At 47.6% G+C, this 19,537-nt stretch overlaps 1 protein-coding gene and 1 pseudogene across 1 annotated transcript; both read right to left on the bottom strand.

Annotated features, from left to right (window-relative positions):
- Window positions 1-1,407: 1,407 nt before the first annotated feature.
- LOC136458157 (pentatricopeptide repeat-containing protein At3g60050-like) lies at window positions 1,408-2,774 on the bottom strand (annotated as a pseudogene).
- Window positions 2,640-5,013, bottom strand: LOC136486107 (low-temperature-induced 65 kDa protein-like). The gene is made up of 5 exons (XM_066482895.1): window positions 4,802-5,013; window positions 4,371-4,700; window positions 4,098-4,283; window positions 3,027-4,007; window positions 2,640-2,931 (listed from the first exon to the last, which is right to left on the bottom strand). Exons 1-5 carry the CDS (start codon window positions 4,869-4,871, stop codon window positions 2,864-2,866), a joined length of 1,635 nt encoding a protein of 544 aa, XP_066338992.1. The 5' UTR covers window positions 4,872-5,013; the 3' UTR covers window positions 2,640-2,863.
- Window positions 5,014-19,537: the final 14,524 nt, after the last annotated feature.

Below are 19,537 nucleotides of genomic sequence, written 5' to 3'. Positions count from 1 at the left end.
ATGGAATATATATGAATGATAATTGGAGACCGGGCGGGATAGTACTTTGAATCTAGACTTGGTTTGGCATTCGAGCGAGGCTCGGATTGCACTTGTTCCGCCTAGGTCGGTTAAGGACCGGCCGTTGCATTGGATTCTAGTCAGGTCACATACTTATTATCCTGAGCACATATTTGTTTATGGGAGCAGAGAAGGCTCCTTGCTCTCTTGTCGTGGGTTCCGGCTCTTTTTGGACCGACTGATTGAAGGCGGGGATGGTGGAGGTATAAGCACCACACTGAGTCCGGGACTCAGGTGTGAGGGTTTGGAGTCCAAGTTTGGATAGGGACCTGGACCCCTTGACAGGAGTGGTGGGTTGGTCCTGTTTGTGTCTAGGGTATAAGCGGGGCATGTGTTTCGAGGTACCCAGCTGGGCTACATTGATTCACAAATCATCGGGTAATCCGGTACGACTTGTCTACAATCTGGCACCGTAGTAAGAACTGGAAGATGAAAGATGGTAAAATGGTCCTGATTGCTTACCACCTGCTTGAAAGTAGCACACGTGCTTACATAGAATGGTTAGTTAATGAACTAATGATGACTGCTAATAAAATTGAATATAAGGACACACGTTTAGTAATGCTCCTGCATATGCAATAAACCCACAAGCCAGATAGCCTTGCATACCTTTGGAGTCTTTTCTTTCCTCCTGACGGGTAAGTCTTGCGGAGTACAATTGAGTACTCAGGGTTTGTTCTACCCTGTTGCAGGTGACAGGAACAAGTGAAGCTGACACTTGTGTGTGGAAACCTCCTGGTGGGCTCAGCGAGGATTTCCTTAACATTCCGGGCATAGCGTTTATTTGAAACTTTCACCCAAAATGTTTTACAATGGAAAACTTATAACCTGTTATGATGTATATAACAGATCATCATGTTAATGTTTAACTTGTTGTTAAATGATTTTATTTCCGCTGAAACTCTGATAGCATGGGTATATTCCGCTGTTATAAACAATAAATATTATACTCTAATGTTGCATGAAAAGTGATGTAAGAAATGACTTAAGAATGTTGTAAGCTTTATTCTCTCATTTGTGATCCTGATGAAAAAATATAGTTTTTCGGGCTCTCCCTTGTGGTGTGCTCGACAAAACTGCATAATTTAGTGTTCTCCTTTGAATACTTAGTGCCTAATGGAAGACAAGTACTCCTGGGAGGCATTAGATTAGACGGTTCTGCCACACGCAGGCCCAAGGGTCGGGCGAGGCGGAGCGCAGGCCCAGCGTAGACCCAAGGTTCGGTCGAGGCGAAGCGCAAACCCAAGGGTCGGGTCAGGCTCAGCGCAGATCCAAAGGTCGGGCGAGGCGAAGCGCAGACCCAAGGGTCGGACGAGGCGGTGCTATCTAACTATAGAGCATCTCATCTCACCATCTTCTAAATCCTCCAAACCTTGACAGCAGATGAAGATAATGACCCTTATCTGTCATGTACTTAATGACATTATTAGCTTGAGTATCCTTCCCAGCAATCCGCAGTCTACTTACTAGACTACTGTACACAGAGAAGTTTGGCGTGCATCCATGTGAGTCCATGTCCTTCAGCATAGAGAATGCTTTATCAAACTCCCCTACTGTGCAAAGCCCCCGTATCATTGAATTGTATGTGTACACATTTGGAAGCTGCCCTCTCACCAGCATATCATCAAAAAAACCTCTGGGCTTCCTCAAATTCCCCAGCTGCCACATAACTTGAGATCATAACAGTATAGCAGACAACATCTGGGTCACACCCTTTCTTGATCATCTCATCAAAGAAATACTTGCAAGCATATAGGTTACCAGCACGGCCAAGACCATCCTATCAAATTTGTGAAATGGAGCACATTTGGCACACACCCAACATCACTCATATAGTTCAGCAAATTGAGAGCTGCGAGGGGTTTGTCTCCCTTACCAAGCACATGAAGCAACATATTGTAAGTATGGAGGTCCGGCGTAAGCCCATTTGTTCCCATCTCATCAAGTAACCGATGGAATTGATCCAACTTCCCGAGCATATACTTTGCACGCATCACCACATTGTGTGTCAAGACATCAGGTGAATACCCCTCAAGGATCATTTTCTCGTGAACCCACTCAATCAGCGAGTACTGCTCTATGGTCAGAAGTGTGTGCAACATTGCATTAAACGCATTTCTGAATGGGCGGTAGTTGAAAGTACTCGACTTGATGAACCTCTCCACCAGCCTCCGCCTCAACCCAACCTTCCCAGATGCACATATCAAGAGGTGGAACGTCCGGGAAGAGACAGGCAGCCCCTTCTCCGTCATCTCCTCAAACAGCCGCCACATCGCCTTGACCTCCCCACACTCGGCGAAAACCTTCATGACGAGGTTGTACATGCTCGTGCCGTGTTGGTACCCTTCCGGAAACAAGCCAACAACTAAATTAGTTCCTGACCATTCAGGAAGCAAGCAATATTTAAGATTTTGGGCTATAACTTAAGTTCATCGGTAGTGGTTCTTACTATTTTAAAACCATCAGATCTATTATATCTATCTAGATGGATGGCTCTTATTTGCCAGCACTGTAAAAACAGAACATTTGGATGCAGCACGCGACAAGTACGACTGTACGAACGCAAAAAAAAACGGAACATTTTTTTCAACATATACATATACATACATACAACAACTTGTGGAAATGTTGATACACAATCACACGAACATGTAAAACCAAAGCGCACCACGGCGAACACAACCAGCACGCTTATTCCAGCTTCGGCTCCACATCGCAAACCACATCATTCACGTGTACACCAACCTGACACAATAATCACACAGAGCAGCCGTGCTCTCCAGACTCCATTAGTAGCAGCACTTCACATGGTATTCGTGTTCAGCTTCGCGCTGCCGATCTCCGTCACATAGCCTTCCTTCACGTCTTCCCCTGCAACCCGTCTCTCGTCAGCTTTGCTAATGGTGAGTTCCTTCTGGCAAAAAAAAAAAAAAAAAAAACAAGGTAGTTCTATTGTTCCAATGTACCTGTGGCTGTGGTTGGCTGTACGGTCTCGGAGACCCGGTTCCCGCCGGTGAGCGACGTGACGGCATCGCGCGCTTTGGTGATCACCTGACCGGGCGCCGGCACGCGCTGCGCTACCGTGCCCCCGACGTCCTCCTTGCGCCGCTGCACGGGGGTCACCCCCTTGTCCTGCCCGCCGGCGCCGGGGGTGGCCGTGTCCTGCTGCACGCCGGGCCCGGGCGTCGCCGTGCCGGCAGACTGCGTGGCCTGCTGGACCTTGCCCGCCACGGCGGTGCCGACGCCGGCGACCTTCTCGTACACGGTGCTCGCCAGCTGCTTTCCGTACTCCGTGGTGCCGGCAGCCGCGGATTTGATCTTGTCCGTATAGCCCGCCGGCCCCGACGCGGTGTTGGTCGCGTTCGTGGCAGCTGGGGCGTCCTTCCACTCCTCAGCGCTGGTGTCCGACACCGGCATTGCCTCGCTGTGTGCGCCTTCCGCCTTCGCCGAGCTCTCCTGCGGACGGAGGTTGGGCGCGACGGCGGTGCCGACGCCGGCGACCTTGTCGTACACGGTGGACGCCAGCTGCTTGCCGTACCCAGTGGTGCCCGCGGCCGCCGACTTGACCTTGTCCGTGTACCCGGCGCCTCTCGTCGCGTCCGTGTCCGTGGCCTCGGGGGCGTCTCTCCACTCCTCCGCGCCGGCGGTGTTCGACGCCGGCACCGCCTCCGTGCGTTGTTCGTCGTCGCGCTTCCCCACGCCCACAGCGGTGCCGACGCTGGCGCTCGCTAGATTCTTGCCGTACTCCGTGCTGCCGGCGGCCGCGTTCTTGAGCCTGTCCGTGTAGCTAGCGCCACCGGCCGCGCCGCCCACCGTGTCCGCGGCCTTGTCTTTCCACTCCTCTGCTTTGGCGCCCTTCTTGCCCGCGCCCACGTGCGCCGGGTCGTCGGACAAACTCATCGTCTCGAGTTGCTGCACCACGGGCGTCGTGCCTATGTCCTCACCCTCTGCAACGAAAAGGAAACGTGTCAAGTGCCAGGGCAACACGAGCAGAGTGACAAAAGACATGATCGAGTGGCGTTCGGCGTGTGCCATACCTCGCGCGGCGGGCGTCGTGGAGCGCGGTGCGGCCGGATCCTCGACGACGGGGCCGCCGATATCACCAAGCCGCACCCTAGGTTCGGCGCCGTCGCCCTCCACCTCCTGCACGGCCGGTGTGCGCGCCGGCTGATCGTACTTGGCGACGAGGTCCTGCACGGCCGGTGCCCTCGCCGAGTCGTACACTGCAAACGGGTCGCGCAGACACGTAAGCACACGTGCAACCGAATCAGCCTAGCACGCGGCGCCGGTGAACAGGTGGGAGCACTTACTTGGCGCGCCGTGCACCTCGGGGTCGGACTCCATGACGACGGGCTTGTCCTCGACGTCCTCCATGTAGCCGCCCTTCTCCAGCGCGGCCTCCCTCTCCACCGCGTCCTCCTCCGCCTCCTCGCTGCTGCTGCTGCTGCCGCGGCCGGTGCCGGTGCCTGCGTCCCCCATGCGCTCGTCGCCGCCGCCGTGCTCACCGTCGTGGCCGTGGCCGTGGCCGGCGAGGGTGTTCTTGATCTTCTTCATCCTCTCCTTCACCTTCGTCAGCACCGGCTTGTGCTGCTTCTCGTCGCGGTGCAGCTGGGCCTGGCCCCCGGCTCCCTCGTCCTCCACTGCACGCGCAGCATCACAGAGTAAGGTAAGAGAGAACGCGTAGTACGTAGCGCAGACTAGCGATCGGCTCGGTGGCCGGCGGGGTCGGGGAGTAACTCACCTTCGCCGGTGTTCCGGAGGCCGACGTCCTCGGGGACGTGCTTGCGCGTGAGCATGGCCGGAGCGTCCATCGCCGTCGACGTCGACGCGACCTTGGTCCGATCGAACTGGTGCAGCTCGCGATCGAAGGTGACAGAGCCTCTGCTTTTGGGGACCGTGATCGGTGATCCTGAATCTCTGTCTGCTTTTGAGAGCCTGATTGGCAATGGCGAGAGTTGGTGCGGCGGTGAGGGGCTCGACGAGGATATAATAGGAGCGGGCCGGGGAGGCGAGGGCCACCTCGACGCACACGTGGTTATGGGCGGGAGGGCGGGCGGACGCGTGGCGGGTGCAGGAGCTGCCGTGCGCCCGTGCCGTGCTTCGGTTCGGCAGGGAGAGAAGCGACTGGAAGGCTTGCCTATATGGAAATGGAATGAATAATCACGCTCGATGAGATCTCGTGGCCCGTCAGGCGTCAGGTGGCGGGGTTTGGGACGCGGGGCATGCAACCCCGCCGTGCCGCGTCCTGCTTCTGCTTGTCGGTGTACCGTGTTTCCCTGGTTTGGGTGTGCAGTGTGCACCCAGCCACCTCAAGACCCAGACCCTGACTAGAAACCAAGGGCGCGGCGTTGCCGGCCTGCCGCGCCTACCGTGAGCCTGTCAGGCCATGAGCTGAACCATTTGCACTCTGTTATAGATAGTGTTATATACTCTATATTAAAGTAAAACAGATGTGCCATATATTACAGATTTACAGTTGAATATAATGCAGACTATACATGAATATTTTCATATTCTATTCGTTGCAAATATATTGTCCTATGTCTTATATTTTATCCTATTAGCAGAAGAAGATTGTTGGCATAGCCTACACTGTGTAGTGAGACGAAGTATAAAAAGAAGTAACCTGTGTCTATGACAAATCCTCAAATTCGCATTGCACCGTCCCTAAAAAAAATTGTACTTGCTGCATTTGTCGCTACCTAGTTGACTTTGCAGTATTATTTGACATTACGATGTATAGTTATTATTATATAATCGAAGCACTAAGCACTAAGGCCCCCTTAGATCCTTAGAATTGAATTTATTTAATAATCATAATTTAGACATATATTAATTAAGATAATATGATTGTGTATGGTATATTATTGTTGGCTATACCAGAGAGATGATTATGCGTTGCATTTCTATCATAGGGGAGTGGGTTGAAGAGCGTATCATAAGTTATAAAGTAAAAACATAGAACAATGATATGTAGAATCAATTTTTATCTCACGCCATATGAATTTGAGATAGGCTTATGGCCCTGTTCGGCTTACCCCATATTCGACTTGTTCGGCTTCTTTTTTCAGCCAGAATAGTGTTTTTCTCTCACAACAATTCAGCCGGAACAGTGTTTTTCAGCCAGTTTCAGACCAGCGAACGGGTATGTGAACTTTGAAAAGCAGTGAAATATCAAATTTCAAGCCAAATAACCTAATTTATTAAGTATATTTTAATTCCACCAAATGAAAGGATTCAAACGGCCCTAAGGGATATTTAAGCTACCACAACGCCGCTTAAAATAGTTGTCAGGGACCAATACTAGGATACCCGAAGAGAAGAAGCTAATAACCATCAACATTAATTCATCCGACCAGTCAAGAGCGCGACTACAGCTCCAACCGACCCCCAGGCGCGCAAGCTCGGCCTCGCCCGACTTCTGGGGGCGGGCTCCGCCTCGCCCAACCCTTGGGTTTGCGCTCCGCCTCGCCTGACCCCAAGGCCGTCGGCTCCGCCTCGCCTGACCCTTGGGTTTGTGCTCCGCCTTGCCCGACCTCTGGGGGCGGGCTCCGCCTCGCTCGACCCCGAGGTTGCGGGCTCCGTCTCGCCCGACGGAGACCCATACCACCGCCAACCACTACAGGTCCAAGCGTATGGGTCTGGGTCAAAACTCTGACACCAAGGAAGAGGCCGGCATGCCCCGATGTAACCCGTGGCCGTGCCAGGCCATATCTGAGGGTTCACATCAAGAACATCGTCGGGTGTGTCGGTGCTCTTCTGCCTAACCATCGTATGAACGCTGTCAGGTGCGTCAGTTCATCACGACGTCCACCGAAACGGAATGGAACGCCATGATCGGCAGACGACGCCTGAGCGTGGTGATAGTGACGGATAGGGCCACGACGTGGAGCTGCCCCTGTTGACATCTACAGGGTCGGCGAGACCCGCATGAAGGAGAAGAAGGACCCGGCGATCCTAAAGGACTTCTTCTCCCTCTCATTCTTCTTTTTTCCTCCGCTGTAACCTGTGCTTTCCCTTGGCCTATAAAAGGGAAAGTAGGGCGTCCCATGGAGGGGATCGACCCATCGAGGACTGATCCGATCTGACCCCAAATTGATCAGATCCAGATACACACAAGAGCAGCAACCGAGCTATCAGCACCCTTTCACTCCTTTCACTAGAGACTTGGGACATGTCCCTCTCTCACCTGTTTGTACCCCCTACTATAAACTTGCAGTGCTAGTAACACGAGCAGCAGCAATGAACTAGACGTAGGGACTTTACGTCCGAACCAGTATAAACCTCGTGTCTTCTAAGCACACCATCCGAGCTAGACGCGCAATATTAGAAATTTACTCATCGGTGGTAACTCGAAACACCGACAGTTGGTGCGCCAGGTAGGGGCCTTTTACGCGTCTCGACGTCCACTTTAGGTCTCGGATGGTCAGTCATGGCCTCAGCTGGGTCCCGGGCGTGCCCGAGCGCTTCGGGGACCTAGACTTCATCGTCACAACGGAGGGAGAGTTGGCGTAGGATCCCGTCGCCGTCCAACCTGTCCACTCCACCGACCTCGATGCGATCACCGAGGCGCTTGAGGAGCTGTAGCTGCACGCACCGGAGGCCCGTGCCCCCAGGAGAGACTAGCTCTGTAACACCCCAGGTGTTGCCTTCCACATTTGCACTTGCATTTCATGGACATGAGCATCATTCATTCATTCACAAGCTTATATCACATGAAACATGTCTTTGAAACATTGCAACATATCGTTATGTTTCATGTGTGTTGTTTCTTTTATGAAATGTAAAGTGTGCAACACTTAAGTGCAACATGTGCCACTCCCTTAGTGAAACGAGGTTAGTTAGTACTATGCAACACACTCATGAAACAAGTGAAACATGACTATGAAACAGTTGTAACATTTCATGTGTTTTCATTGTTTCAGTACATATCTTGCTTGATTATTGTGTGACCAATGTATGGTGTGGCTAAAACCTCTTTTAAGAAACTTAGTTACACCTAGAATGTCATTTGGGACATTGTTCATGTTGATCACTTTGACTAATTAGGTTCTCAAGTCATGGTTTGACCAAATTTGACCCCTGAACCATTTTGTTTGACTGTTTAAAAAGTGTGGCTTAGGATGTTTGCATGTCTGAGCAACCTAAAACAAAGTTGTAGCAAATTTAATAAGGAACAAACTTTGTTTAGAAGCCAAGTCATGAAAAAGTGCACAACATGCTCCAAAAGGACCCACAAGTCAGCATTGAAGGTGGACTCAACACTTGAAAAATTTTCTAAGTCCTAAAGACATTTCCTGTTTGATTGAGCCAACTTTGGCATGATTTTACTCATGATTCTTTGGGAATTAGGTCTTGGTCTTTTTATAGAAATTGTAGACTATATGTAGGGCTACAACTTTCATGTATGTTGTTTTCACTGATTCTCCACGGTTTAGGATATCAAGCACTGTAAAGTGACGCTGTCAGGCTGATCATTTTCACTGAATCGATGCTACAGTAGTCCGACCGGTTACAGAACTTCACCGCCGCGTGGCGCCGCGCGTCGCCGACGGCCTGACCAGCCAGGCCATGTCGGGCCTGAGCTCGGCATTTGAAACCACAGCACGCCACCGAGAGCCCCCCTGTGCCTCATTCATTTCCTTGCTTCCTTGCCTCTCCTCCGCAGCCGAAGCAGCGGAACCACCGCTCCTCCATTGCCGCCGAGAGCTTCGTCAAGCTCCCGCGCACTCACCACCGCAAAAACGCGCACTACACCTTCACCGAAGCTCCGCTGAGATCTCCTCTTGCTCGTCATCATCTCTGCGCGGTCAATCGACCTCAGGTGAGGCCGCAGTCGGTGTTTTCGTGCCGTCGCACCCTCGCCGGAGCTGAGGCCGCCGTGGTCGGGGTAGCTAGGAACCCTCCCCGCCTCTTCTCTTTGCTGGGATAGCACGGTGGCGACTTCCTGTTGCTCGTGCCGTGCTCGGTTGAGCCAGCCGTGGCTTGCCGTCGCCGGCAGCTCACGCCGGTGCTTTGCCGTGCCGCCATCACCGGCGACAAGCTCTCTCCGCTAGGTCGTAGCTCTAGCTAGTAGCACCAATCGAACCCACTCAGCACGGAGATCACGCCGGTGCCGTCGATTTCGCCGGAGGAGCCGCCGCCGGCGAGCCTCGCCGTGTGCCGCGCCGTCGCGTGCGCCTCCTCTGTTTCGTCTCGCTGACCGGTGGGTCCGGCTGACAGCCGGGTCCCACTCGTCAATGACTGCTTGTTTCTAAGGATAGCTCAAAAATGCAATTTTGAATGCTGATTTGATATTTTTGTATCTCCTGTTTTGTAGATCCAAATTGGATGGTTCCAATTTTGTTAGACTCACAGTTAGGTCTAGTATTTAAGAAAAATATGTCTTGAACATATTATGTAGAAATTTTGGATGAATTAAATAGGAACTTGAAAAGTGTTTTTGAATGCATGCAAACTTGTTTAAATCATATCTTGAGTTTCTATGATCCAAAAATTATAAAATTTGGTGGGTAAGCTAGTCTTGTATGGTAGAAGCTTTGGTTAAAATTTGAGAGTCATTGCATGTGTAGTTTTTGAGTTATAGATTTTCCTTTTATCATTGGTAGATACTTGGGTGAATTTTAGTAAATTATTTATGAATCCATTGACCATAAAATTTGTTGGAGAGTATCCTAGTACCCTAAAGATGCTAGGAAAAATATAAAATCTGTTGCTTGACACTTTTCACTAAGGTTTCCTAATTATGCCATTTTAAGCCATTCTGCCTTACCATTTTTGTGTAGGTTGTTATACTTACTCAAATGATGTGAAATTTTTATGGTAGTTTACTTAGGGCATGTAGTGTCTACTGTAATTTTTGTAGATTTAATGGTGTAGTTTTCATATATGTTTACTATTTCCTCTAATTAATTAAATAAATTAAGAAAGGTATTAAAAGAAATGTTTTGGTGATGAACACCCTACTTTCTGGTGTTCTTGTGATATGTGTGATATGTCAGTAAAGTTGGTTTTGTCCAATTAAGTGTTTATATCATAAGTTAATAGTTAATTGTTTGCATTATGTCCGTCTGGACAGATCTGGGGACTTTGGAAAGTTCCCCATGATATTTTGGTTTTCTGTGAATAAGATGAATACAAGAGTTGTAGATAATTTAGGTAGCTAGCTCCTGTCAAAATTGGAGGGCATTTGGCCCAGTAGTTTAGAAACTACAGCTGTTTAAAGTTAGGTTCCAGTTTCGCTTACTCTCTGCCTTGTAAGGACAGAGTTCTGTTGATTTATGAATTCGACTTGGTAAAGTGTTGAATCATGCTTTGAGATCTGAAAATGAATTGTAGACAATTTCATAAGCTTTCCAGATTGCCTTGTTGCATGTCATTTGGAAGTATAAATCTCCAGTTATGGTTAGTTTACTGCACCGTTATATAGTATTCATTTTGCTAAAATACAAATGCTTGAGTGTATGTTGTTGCAAGGGTCTCGTTGATTGTTAGGGGTTAGCCTAACTTGAGAATATGCTTAGGTGCAGGTGCTAGGTCATTAACTGAAGATGAGCAATTATACATTAGGTTGTATAAACTTGGTAAGTAAAGTGATTTGAATAGGGCTTAAGTTGGAATATGCAAACTACAGTGAACATGTGCATTCCCCGAGCATCCCTGACATTCGTTCATGTGCATCCATGATATTTATCTTGCGCATTCATGCAATAGGTGTGCCGGAGGGAGTGACGTTGCTGGAGTTCGAGGGAGCCAACCAGGAGGAGGAGCCCGAGGTGCAGGAAGCCGACGAAGCAGTCGCCGCGGAGGAATTGCCCGAGTGCCCTGACCACCAGCCTTCCTCGTTCCTGAAAGGCAAGCCCCGGAGCATATTAAGCCTCCCATGTTTTCATAAATACATTGAGTATCTTTTATTGTTGATGATGCATTAAGTATAGGAATTTGGTTGGAACCAATTGCTGCATTATATATCCTTCCTTGTCCAGATATCGCACTGGAATCCTAGTTAAGTTCAGGACGGGTTAAATGCTTAGCCATGCTTAGTGCGGTAGAAGTCAGGTGATTTCCTGTCACCCGCGAGCTTTAGGATGAGGTGGATCACTGTTGGCTATATTTGCTATCGTCGAAAAGAACCATGTGAATAATGAACTAAGACCGGACGGGGTCTTGTGTAGGTTTGAACATAGTGACTCCGTCTGAGTCGTTTAAGGACCGATACGCTATACGTCCTCATGTCATGTTGAACGCAGCCTAACACTTAGCTGGCCGGATAAGTCATTCCGACCGCGAAGCCTAGTAGCTCGACTCAGGCCGGGGACACGAGCAGTGGCGTGCATTCTGGAGGTAGTAAGGATGTGCGGAGAGCCATTGGCATAAGTCCAAGGCGGGTTAGAGTCCCGAACAACCTTGGAAGAGTGGTTCTCTGAGAATGTCGATCTGTTCGGACTCGCGACTCCTGAATCATACCAAAGGTGACTTGTTTGCGACCCTGACGGGGGAAGCAGGGTTTGTGTTTAGGAATACCCCTCCAGCTGGATAGGAATCGATTCAAATCGCCGTCTCTCCCGAATAGTGAGAACTTGACTGAGCAGCGGCAACGTAGATTCAATTAATTTAACGATATAGTTAAATGGATGATGATGATAAGGTTGCCACAATGAATACATGATATGGTTATTAATGTTTGCACCCTAATAAAATGATTGCTTAGTATAGGTGCTAATATAGATGATAGGTTAATGGCTAAAAAGTCACTGCTAGTCAGGTTAAGAGTTGATCATATTACTTATGCTTTTCTGCAAAAAGAAAGTGTCAGTCAGCTCCACTACATTAAGCTATGCATAATCCTTGGTGTCATTTGTTTAGTTTTCGACGGGTAAGTCTAGCTGAGTACATTCCCGTACTCAGGGTTTATTCCCTCTTGTTGCAGATGACCTTCTATATCAGGGATTCTGCAAGTATTGTCTCCACCCGGCGGGTGATGAAGACTAGATCATGGGCATGATCTCTGTTCTCTTATCTGAATGCTTTTGTGGTCTGTGATCAGCAAACCAGTATGTGTATTTGAACTCGGTGTGTGAGTTAAACTATTTGCTTCCACATGTTTACAAAACTTGTTTTGTAATAACAATGACTCTGTGATGATGTAACCTATTTGCGAACGTATGCGAAATGTTGTAACGTATGATATGTTATGTTGAATTACTGTTATCTTGGTTGTATGCAAGTTGGTTTGAAATCCTTCGAGATTTCGGTTGACTACCGGGTTTATATAGGCTCAAGTTCGAGAATTTGATCGTTTCGGCGATTGTTTTTGTACTTGTGCTCTTATAAATTGGTCGGTTCCGTGACAGCTGGCATCAGAGCTAGATTCAACATTAAACATGTCTTACGGCTATTTAAAAACAAAAGCTTTTATTGTAAAAACGGTTTTCAAACTTATAGTTATATATAAGTGTTCAAAAATAAAAAATTTTATGGTATACTGGTGATCACATCCCTTATAGCCCACTTAAGGACTTCCAGGTGGCTTATATATAATTACTAACTTGGGGGAATTGATTATTTCTATTTCGTCATCCATGCGGCGTGATATTGCATGGGTGCCATTCGTTTGAATGGTAATGTATGGATCAATTGCCTCTACGCTAAGGTAAGTGTGAGTTGCAAGAGCATGACCGTCCAACTGTCGGTCTAGGGGAGAGATAGTTGTGGTTACTGGAGTATTTACATGTTGCATACATGTATATATGAAGGTACTTAATTGTGGGTATAATTGTCGGGTAGTTTGGATACCGAAGTATATATATCGGGGGATGTATATATGGAGAGTATCTTAGTACTACTTGTATACTTTGCATTATATCTTGTTGGGTTGGGCTGCAATGAAGTTTTTCTGTAGGTACGCTAACAACGCACCGTGTAGATCGACTAGTTACCGCTAATTGAGAGAACATATGTATGCCACCGTATATTCCGCTAAAACTTAAATTTTCTTAGGTTTGTGAGGACGTACGGAACGAGCATGCATCATATTCACTCATGACATTCATAATTGCATTACTCCCTCCCTTATAATTGCTTATCCCAAGTATAAAGTGCAATCTCTCAGCATGAAGTTGAGGAGATTCGCGGTATTGCAAATTATCGCCTGCAACAGTGGGGTCAAACCGCACGCGAGAGATGAGGCTGCACAAGAATTGGATCGTGTGACCCATCACAGAGATGCTTCTTTAGAGTTAGAAGAAGAGGAATACCCAGAAGAAGTCCAAGGTGTCTCCGATGTGGACAGTGATCACTTCAACGAGTAGTTCGTTAGCAAGTCTCACTAGTTAAGCTTTTGCAGTCATACTTGTAATGTACTTTAATTCGCTCCCTTCGGGATGCGTAACGTTATGGTGAAGTTTAAAACTTGTCATGTTGAAATGCACTGCATATGGCGCTAGTAATCTACTTGATGATGTGGTGATTGGAGAATGAATTATTGCCTCTGTTTATTGTATGAAGTTTTCATTCTCGTCAGTAAATACAGTTTGGCACGATTATATTGTTCCTCTCCAATGTGCTGACATCATCAATAATTACTGGTTGCGCATTGTGCAGATGCCTCGTACTCGTTTCACCGGTGCGAGTGATGATGATGATCTTCCGCCACCACCACCCACACCAACGGAACTAATAGCAATGCTTGCAGAAGGACAGCGCACTATGGCCGAGGCCCTCCGTACGATTGCGAATCGTGATGGCCGTGGTCCACGCCAAGGACCGGATCCAAATCAATACAGTGATTTCAAGGATTTCCTTGACACGAAACCCCCAATCTTCAAGGAGGCTGAGGAGCCTCTACAAGCTGATGAGTGGTTGAATACTCTCGAGCAGAAGTTCCGTCTGCTCCGCTTGACTAAAGTGCTAAAAACTGAGTACGCATCGCACCAACTGCATGGGCCAGCTGGCATTTGGTGGAGTCATCATCGGTCCACTATGCCTGCTAATGCCCAAATCACTTGGGATCAGTTCAAGTCTGCTTTCAGGGGAAATTACATTCCTCCTGGTCTCATGGTGATCAAGCATACAGAGTTCATGAAGCTGACTCAGGGGAACAAGAGCCTGAATGAATACCTGCAAGCTTTCAACAACCTTGCAAGGTATGCTACCGAGTTTGTGGATACCGATGCCAAGAAGATTGCAAGCTTCAAGCGGGGACTTAGCCCCAAACTGATGAAGACCATGGGAAATTGCAAGTGTGCTCATTTTAATGAGTTTGTGAGTGATGCTTTATCGCAAGAGAACAATAATGCTGTGTATGCTGCTTCAAAAAGTCGTAAGAGGGCCTATGAGGCGGGCGCCTCACAATCTAAGGCTCCCATCGCACAAAGGGCTCCATTCCGTCCTCCAGCGTCAGCCGCCAAGTTTCGCCCACCGCAGAAGAAGAATCCCGCCAAGACTGGGTTTCGCAAGGCATTTACAGTTGCTCTTCCCAAGGGCACGACCAGTCAGGGCAGTTCTAGGGCTCCACCAAGCAACATGCCGTGCTGGAACTGCAACAAGACAGGCCACTGGGCAAGGGAGTGCCCTTACCCTAAGAAGAATAATTACCAGGGTGGCCGTCAGGGACAAGTGAACCACACTAATATTACTGAGATTCCTTCAGGAGAGGTAGTGACTGCCGGTAAGTTTCTGATTGACCAACACCCCGCAGTTGTACTATTTGATTCAGGTGCTTCGCATTCCTTCATTAGTCCATCATTTGCATCCAAGTTTATGCAGAAAACATATACTGTTGAGGGTGAGGGTTATTGTATTAGGGCTGCCAGTGGTATTATCCCAACCAAGCTGGTAGTTGGGGATGTACAATTTGTGATAGAAGGGCTAAGTTATCAGGTTGATCTGGTAGTTTTACCGGGGCTAGGTATCGATGTGATATTGGGAATGAATTGGATGAGCCGTCATGGAGTGCTTATTGATATATCGACTAGGGTAGTTATGCTCAGAGATCCTGGCAATTAGGAGGGTTTTCTAGTACAGTTACCCAGGGACATCAATCTTTCTTGCACGACCAATGCGGTGCAAGCAAAGTCTCTGGCAGATATCCCTGTCGTGTGTGACTTTCCGGATGTTTTCCCCAATGATTTGCCTGGATTGCCCCTAGATCGAGAAGTATAATTCAAGATAGAGTTGCTTCCTGGTACAGCTCCCATCTCTAGAAGGCCATATAGAATGCCTCCTAATGAACTAGCCAAACTTAAGACCCAGTTGAATGAACTACTAAAGAAAGGCCTTATCTGCCCTAGTTCATCTCCGTGGGGGTGCCCAGCCATCTTTGTGAAGAAGAAGGATCAATCTCTACACATGTGTGTAGATTATAGACCCTTGAATGCAGTTACAATCAAGAATAAGTACCCTCTGCCACGCATCGATATCTTGTTCGATCAGTTGTCTAAAGCAAAAGTCTTTTCCAAGATTGATTTGAGATCTGGGTATCATCAAATCAAAATTCGGCCTGAGGATGTCCCAAAAACCGCATTCTCTACAAGATATGGTCTATATGAGTACCTGGTTATGTCTTTTGGATTGACCAATGCCCCCGCACATTTTATGTAGCTGATGAATTCAGTGTTTATGCCGGAGTTGGACAAATTTGTGGTGGTATTTATAGATGATATCCTGGTCTATTCTGAGAATGAAGAAGATCATGTTGAACATTTACGGGTGGTTCTCACTAGATTGCGGGAACACCAGCTGTATGCAAAGTTCAGCAAATGTGAATTCTGGCTTCGTGAGGTACCTTTTCTTGGACACGTGTTGTCCGATGGTGGAATTATGGTTGATCCCACCAAGGTGCAAGAAGTATTGAACTGGAAGGCTCCCATCTCGGTGCACGAGGTTCGGAGTTTTCTAGGGTTGGCTAGCTATTATCGTCGCTTCATCTCGGATTTCTCTAAAATAGCCAAGCCTATGACTCGATTGCTGCAAAAAGACATGAAGTTTGTCTGGACTTCCGAGTGTGATACGGCTTTCCATACCCTGCGAACTCTTCTAACATCAGCTCCGGTTTTGGCACAACCGGATATTGAGAAACCTTTTGATGTGTTCTGTGATGCATCAGGTATTGGGTTAGGAGGTGTTCTTATGCAAGAGGGTAGAGTCATCGCTTATACCTCTCGCCAACTTCGGAAGCATGAAGTGAATTATCCAACGCATGACTTGGAACTTGCTGCAGTTGTTCATGCTTTGAAGGCCTGGAGACATTATCTACTTGGCAATGTGTGCAACATCTACACTGATCATAAAAGTCTCAAGTACATCTTCACTCAACCAGAGTTAAATATGCGTCAGAGAAGATGGCTCGAGTTGATCAAGGATTATAACCTCCAAGTGCACTATCACCCTGGCAAGGCAAACGTCGTCGCGGATGCCTTAAGCAGAAAGTCTCATTGCCACTCATTGATTGAGAGTGATGTCTATTTGTCAAAGCTACTTCATCCTGCAGTCCTGCACAACATCACTGTCAGTTGTACTCTACAGAGTCGAATTATCGAGCTACAGAAGACAGATGCAGGTGTGTTTCACATCAAGCGCAAGATGAAAGAGCAAGAAACCAAATATTTTCGAGTTGATGAGGAAGGCGTGTTATGGTTCAAGGATAGGTTGGTAGTTCCAAAGGATAGAGAGCTTAGAAATCAAATCATATCCGAAGCTCATTCCTCTAAACTATCTATTCATCCTGGTAGTAGTAAAATGTATCATGATTTAAAGCCTCGATTTTGGTGGACCAAAATGAAGAAAGAGATCGCCGCTTATGTGGCTAGGTGTGACACTTGTTGTCGAGTTAAAGCTGTACACATGAAGGGCGGATTACTTCAGCCACTATCTATTCTAGGTTGGAAATGGGAGGAGATAAGTATGGATTTTATTGTTGGACTCCCTACTACTCAGAGGAATTTTAACTCAATTTGGGTAATTGTGGACCGACTGACCAAGTCGGCACACTTCATTCCGGTCCGCATAGATTTTCGTCCAACCGACTATGCGGAGTTGTACTTCAACCAGATAGTCCGACTTCATGGGATCCCTTGTACTATTGTCTCAGATAGAGGACCATAGTTCACTGCTCGCTTTTGGGAGCACTTGCACGGATTATTATGGACTAAGCTCATAAGAAGTTCTGCCTATCATCCGCAAACCAATGGGCAAACTGAATGAGTGAATCAAATTTTAGAAGATATGTTGAGAGCATGTGTCATCTCGGCTAAGGGCTCATGGGAAAAATGGTTACCCCTAGCTGAATTCTCGTACAATAATAGTTATCAAGAGAGCATAAAGATGGCACCGTTTGAAGCTTTGTATGGCCGGAAGTGTAGAACCCCGTTGAACTGGGTAGAAGCCGATGAAAGGAGATATTATGGAATTGATTTTGTTCAAGAAGCCGAAGAACAAGTCCGTACTATCCAAACCCACATGGCCGCAGCTCAAGCTAGGAAGAAAAGTTATGCTGATCGACGTAGAAAACCTATTGAATTCAAAGTCGGAGACTTCGTTTATCTGAAGGTCTCACCTATGAAAAGTGTCCAACGCTTTGGGGTGAAGCGAAAGCTTGCGCCGAGATATGTTGGTCCATTTGAAATCATTGGACAAAGTGGTAAAGTGGCGTATAAGATTCAATTACCTCCTAAGATGAGTGCCATCTTCAATGTCTTTCATGTATCTCAATTGAAGAAATGTCTTCGCGTCCCTGAAGAGAGAGTTCCATTGGGGGATATCGAGTTAAAATCTGATTTGACCTTTGAAGAAAAGCCGGTTCGAGTGATTGACACTCGTGAGCGAGTGACTCAGAGTCGGGTGGTCAAGTTCTACAAAGTCATGTGGAGTAATCAGGGTAGTGAACGCGATGCAACGTGGGAAAGGGAAGATTATTTGAGGGATGGTTATAAGGAATTCTATCAACAATGGTACGCTTTTCAAATCTCAGGATGAGATTTTTATAAAGGGGGAGGGCTGTAACACCCCAGGTGTTGCCTTCCACATTTGCACTTGCATTTCATGGACATGAGCATCATTCATTCATTCACAAGCTTATATCACATGAAACATGTCTTTGAAACATTGCAACATATCGTTATGTTTCATGTGTGTTGTTTCTTTTATGAAATGTAAAGTGTGCAACACTTAAGTGCAACATGTGCCACTCCCTTAGTGAAACGAGGTTAGTTAGTACTATGCAACACACTCATGAAACATGTGAAACATGACTATGAAACAGTTGTAACATTTCATGTGTTTTCATTGTTTCAGTACATACCTTGCTTGATTATTGTGTGACCAATGTATGGTGTGGCTAAAAACTCTTTTAAGAAACTTAGTTACACCTAGAATGTCATTTGGGACATTGTTCATGTTGATCACTTTGACTAATTAGGTTCTCAAGTCATGGTTTGACCAAATTTGACCCCTGAACCCTTTTGTTTGACTGTTTAAAAAGTGTGGCTTAGGATGTTTGCATGTCTGAGCAACCTAAAACAAAGTTGTAGCAAATTTAATAAGGAACAAACTTTGTTTAGAAGCCAAGTCATGAAAAAGTGCACAACATGCTCCAAAAGGACCCACAAGTCAGCATTGAAGGTGGACTCAACACTTGAAAAATTTTCTAAGTCCTAAAGACATTTCCAGTTTGATTGAGCCAACTTTGGCATGATTTTACTCATGATTCTTTGGGAATTAGGTCTTGGTCTTTTTATAGAAATTGTAGACTATATGTAGGGCTACAACTTTCATGTATGTTGTTTTCACTGATTCTCCACGGTTTAGGATATCAAGCACTGTAAAGTGACGCTGTCAGGCTGATCGTTTTCACTGAATCGATGCTACAGTAGTCCGACCGGTTACAGAACTTCACCGCCGCGTGGCGCCGCGCGTCGCCGACGGTTTGACCAGCCAGGCCACGTCGGGCCTGAGCTCGGCATTTGAAACCACAGCACGCCACCGAGAGCCCCCCTGTGCCTCATTCATTTCCTTGCTTCCTTGCCTCTCCTCCACAGCCGAAGCAGCGGAACCACCGCTCCTCCATTGCTGCCGAGAGCTTCGTCAAGCTCCCACACACTCACCACCACAAAAACGCGCACTACACCTTCATCGAAGCTTCGTTGAGATCTCCTCTTGCTCGTCATCATCTCCGCGTGGTCAATCGACCTCAGGTGAGGCCGCAGTCGGCGTTTCCGCGCCGTCGCACCCTCACCGGAGCTGAGGCCACCGTGGTCGGGGTAGCTAGGAACCCTCCCCGCCTCTTCTCTTTGCTGGGATAGCACGGTGGCGACTTCCTGTTGCTCGTGCCATGCTCGGTTGAGCCAGCCGTGGCTTGCCGTCGCCGGCAGCTCACGCCGGAGCTTTGCCGTGCCGCCATCACTGGCGACAAGCTCTCTCCGCTAGGTCGTAGCTCTAGCTAGCAGCACCAATCGAACCCACTCAGCACGGAGATCACGCC

This window comes from Miscanthus floridulus, chromosome 1 (genome assembly GCF_019320115.1).
Source record: "Miscanthus floridulus cultivar M001 chromosome 1, ASM1932011v1, whole genome shotgun sequence".
In the NCBI taxonomy this organism is placed as follows: Eukaryota; Viridiplantae; Streptophyta; class Magnoliopsida; order Poales; family Poaceae; genus Miscanthus; species Miscanthus floridulus.
The sequence above is the reverse complement of the archived record's forward strand: the minus strand, read 5'-3'. Positions and strand labels throughout refer to the sequence as shown.